This window comes from Fukomys damarensis, unplaced genomic scaffold (genome assembly GCF_012274545.1).
Source record: "Fukomys damarensis isolate Sample0158 unplaced genomic scaffold, DMR_v1.0_HiC HiC_scaffold_39, whole genome shotgun sequence".
NCBI lineage: Eukaryota > Metazoa > Chordata > Mammalia > Rodentia > Bathyergidae > Fukomys > Fukomys damarensis.
This window is the reverse complement of record NW_022900951.1, coordinates 600,228-604,642: the sequence shown is the minus strand read 5'-3', so window position 1 is coordinate 604,642 and position 4,415 is coordinate 600,228. Positions and strand designations below refer to the sequence as shown.

General features: G+C 63.6%; 1 protein-coding gene across 1 annotated transcript in view; it reads left to right on the top strand.

Moving 5' to 3' along the window:
- Positions 1–2,391: 2,391 nt before the first annotated feature.
- Positions 2,392–4,415, top strand: part of Crlf2 (cytokine receptor like factor 2) — a 7,270-nt gene continuing 5,246 nt past the window's right edge. The window contains exons 1-2 of the mRNA XM_033760229.1: positions 2,392–2,482; positions 3,599–3,742. Of these exons, the coding sequence (XP_033616120.1) occupies positions 2,392–2,482; positions 3,599–3,742 (235 nt within the window). The remainder of the gene's footprint in view (positions 2,483–3,598; positions 3,743–4,415) is intronic.

Sequence of the window (4,415 nt, the reverse complement as noted above, 5' to 3'; positions counted from 1 at the left end):
TCCTGCCTCAGCCTCTCCGTACGGGGCTCAGGGCATGCGCCACCCCGGCCTGCTGCTTAAGGGCTTCTGGGAAACCGCGAGGCCCGCTGAGCGCTCACCCCAGCCCCGGGGTCACCCCGGAGCCCCACTGCAGGAGCCGGCTCCCCGGCTCCCCCACATTTTAACCGTCCCTGGGGACCCCTCCCCCCCAGATTTCCGCCATGGCCCAAAGGACCTCCCCCCCCCACGTCCCGGTTCGCCCCGCATTAATGACTGGGGGGTGGATGGGCGGGGCGGCTCTCGCCTGTCATCCCAGCGCTCCGGGAGGCCGAGGCAGGAGGGTCCCGAGGCCCAGTTTTGCACTGTTAGGGAGACCTTGTATCGACAGAAAAAAAAACAAAAAAACTTTTTAAAAACGATTTGGTCGGTCTGTAGCTCAAGGCCAAGGCCCTGGGTTCAACTCTCAGTACCGCAAGCAAAACAGTCAGGCAGTAAGTAGACAGCTGACGGACAGATCGACAATAGGCAGAAACGTAGGTAAGTCAGTCGATCAACAGCTCAGCCGGGGAACCAGACGCTTGGGACGGATAGAGAACCTGTGGTCTGGATGCAGAGTGGAATATTACGCAGCCACGAAGAGCAAAAGCCCACTGCGGGCTGTGGGACGGAGGGAGACCTTCGTGTGAGGCGGTTTCTCCTAGAAGAGGAGTCTCAAAGTGGACAAAAACACAAACAGAATCAGAGGAGTGGGGCCCTGCAGGGAGCGACGCGAGTCTGCACGCTCAGAACCTGCATCCAGTCGCCACCGGCTGCACACACCGCACACCGTATTTGAAACCCAGACAGAGCCCGCCCGCACTCTGGGTGGTGTCACGCGGTCCCGACGGACACGTATGCACGGCTGCCTTTTGTTATTTGCACCCAGGGTCTCCCGGTGTGGCCCAGGCTGGCCCTGAAGATGAAGAGATGCTCCTGCCTCAGCCTCCCGAGGGCTGGATCTCAAGTGTGCACCACGACGCCTAGCTGGGAAGAGGGTTCTGGATCCTAGGCCCCGCCTTGGGGAAGTGAGGTGCCTGTCTCCTGCCAGTCACGTGCGCAGTGTGGGGCTTGGGTGGGTGGCGACATCTTGTTTTTCTGCTCCCGGCTCATTGCCGGGCACAGTGCTCCCCAGTCTCACCTGTACCTCAGGCGAAGCAGGAGCCCATCTTGTTCCTGGCTGCATAGTATTCCGCCCCGAATCTTCTCCATCTGCCTGTGTCTCCGTTTCCTGGCTCCTTTGAGAGGCACAGTGATGAACACAGGACGATGGGGTGACTCCGAGGTGCTCATCCCCCCAGGCATCAGAGCTGCGTCTCTCTTCGGAGCCACGTAATAATCCACCACACTGCTCCACCATACTTCCCGAGTCTGACCCAGAACCTAGGGACCCTGGGACATTCCCACATTGGATTGTGCGCCCTGCCGCGGTGTCCCAGTGCCTGGGTCCTTTTCTCAGCTGTTTTGCCTTCTTCCTGGGAGTGCAATTGCTCGACTGTACATAGTAATTCGATCTTTAATGGTTTCGGTTCTTGTGTTTTGGTACCGGGAATTGAACTCGGAACCTTGGGCTTGTAAGCCAGGCGGCGGCACCACTGAGACAAATCATCCCGGACCCAATCTTTAATTTTTTTGAGGAGCCGCCGTACGGCTTTCTCAGGGGCCGCCTGCAGCCCCGGGACGGCAGAGGCAGGAGGATCTTTATACACTGAGCTCAGGCGGCCTCGGCAAGGTCCCCGCCCCGTCCCAGCGACCACGGTCGCTTCCTGTCCCGTCCGGAGCTGCAGGCCCCAGGCCCAGGTGTGGGAGGCACCGGCTCCTCCAGGCCTGGCTCCCGGGCTCCTGGGTCCTCACACACATGTCCCTCTGTGTGGTCCGCGTCCTCCCGGCCTCCTCTCAGAGGGACCCAGGCCTGTGGGGTTGGGGCCACCACGGGGACTCAGTTTACCTCCACGGCTCTTTAAGACTCGGTTTTCACACACAGCCGCAGCCTGAGGTCCCGGGGTCAGAGAGTCGGTCGACAGCCTCAGTGTGCAGCCTGAGCCGCCGGCTGGTGGGGACACCCGTGTCCCTGGTGCAGTGGGGGACACAGAATGCCGTCCCCTCGACGTTCACCTCCACCTCCGCCGCCTCGACGGTCCCCGTGTCACCCCGAGTGTCCCCGCCCACCCCCTCCATTTGGAGCCGGGGTCTCACTGGCGGCTCCGACACCGTCCTGCCCTGCTGCCGCCCGCCGGCCCGGCCTCTCCTGGCTGCTATCACGGCGTCGGATCAGCCACGACGGCTTCCTGCCCGCGGATCACTTCCCCGTCTCCTCTCCGGGCCTCACACGGGGGCGAGGAACCCAGCTGTCGGGAGGAGCCAGGCGGCGGGGACATGGGGACCCGAGTGTGGGCCTGGGTGGCCGCGCTGCTGCTGCTGCTGCTGCTACAGGGGCACCCGACGGACATGGGGGACGAGGGAGCCGGTAAGGGGACCCCGGGGCTATGCGCCGTCCCTGCTCTCGCTCTCTGTTCTTGGGAGATCCTCCTGCCTCAGCCTCCCGAGCGCCTGGTTCCCAGGCCTGTGTCACCACGCTGGGCTGTCGCGCGTGGGGTTTTCACCGTGAGGGTCATACAGGGCGCCCTGGAGGCAAGTTGGCACCCAGGCCACGGCCCCTACCCATCCTCTTTTCACTCATCGGAGGGTGCCGGGAGTTAAACCCAGAAGCGGGACCTTGGAGTGTAGTGTGGCCCCTCCCCATTTATCTTTTACTGGGACCCAGGGTTCTGCGAAGTAGCCCAGGCTGGGCCCGCCTTGAGATCCTCCTGCCTCAGCCTCCTGAGCGCCAGGGTGGTTGGAAATTATTTTTAACCACAAAGGGTCCGGGCCGGTTCTGCTGGGAGCAGGTTCACCTTGTTGGCCCCATCTGGTCTTTCAGCGGCTCTGGCCTTTCAGGGCCACAGCCCAGGGGCCATCCCCAACTCGGGAGGCTGAGGCAGGAGGGTGAGAGTTCCAGAGCCCCTCCCGGGCACGACGTGTTTCCGGGGCAGGGAAGGGGACACAGCCGCGTCTACACCCGCGGACACCTGGGTCTGTGTGTCCCGTCGGAGCCGGGACGCCTGCCACAGATGGGGCGGAGCTGCGGATCCCGCCCAGGGGACCCCAGGGAGAGGGCAACACATGGGGGGAATCGAGGTGGGGTCTCCCTAAGTCGCTAAGCTGCCTCAGCTAGGATTCAAGCGCATATCCTCCTGCCTCAGCCTCCCGAGTGCCGGGATGACCCACTTTGGGCCGAAAGCAGCTTGACTCTTTTTTGCCGGGGTAAACACACACACCCCGCCCGCCTGCGGGCTTAGGCTCAGCCGCTCAGTGCGCGACACCAGCACCCAGCCTGAAGCCTTTTCATCTTACGGAGAGGAAACCCTGGGCCCCTTAAACAAACAACTGGGTTCCTGTCCCGGCTCCACTTTCTGTTTCTATGAATCTGAGTCTTCCGAGAGCTTCAGGGAAAGGAGCCTCTCTCTGCCCTTCTCCTCCTCCTCCCCTGGGGGTCAGACCCACAGCCACACCTTGGCCACTCTGTCCCGACCGATCTGCCCAGGCCGGGCTGCAACCCGGGACCCTCCTGTCCCAGCCTCCCCATGCCCGGATGCCGTGGGCCCTGGGAAGGGGGACAGTGACCCCGAGGGCCGCGAGGCCTCTGAGGCGAGCACCGAGAGGGGCCTGGGGCAGGAGGTGGACAGCTGTGAGGTCACACCCAGCTGTCCACGACCCCGGATCTGAGCCCTCGTCCACATCCAGGAGGCAGAGACGGGCAGGTCTTGGGGGACCAGGAGACATCACGGGGCAGTCGCTGACCCCGGGGTGGGAGGCTGGGGCCAGGGAGGGGAGACGGGCAGGTCCACCCCCGAGGGAGCGGGGACGGTGGGCTCTTCCGGCTGCTGGGTCCCAGACTGGACTGCAGGTGACTGTATGAGACAGGACAGCCTGGTGCGAGGAAGAAGCCCTGAATGCAGCTTGAGGCCCAGACTGCATTTCTCCCGTTGTCCGAGACCCTCCTGCCTCAGCCTCCCGAGGGCCGGGGTGATGGATGTGCTGTGCCTCCTTTCCGTCTTGCCCTACAGGAAGGTCGAATGCTGCGATTTGTACCCTCAGTTTGCCCCGTCGGGGAGCCCCGGACAGAAATAAGACAGAACCGAGGGCCATGTCTGCTCCAGGCTCCTAGCCAGCAGCAAAACCCCGGCAGTGCTGTGCCGATGGGAGCGCACGAGGGCTTCTGTACCGTCCCCACCGAGCAGACCCGAGGCCCCAGAGCCCACCACGGCCCCTCAGCCACTTCCTGCCCTCCTGTTCCCCGACTTCGCCCCCGCCCGGCGGTCTCCTTGGTCCCCTGGGCCCCACTTCTGCTTTAGCAGGGG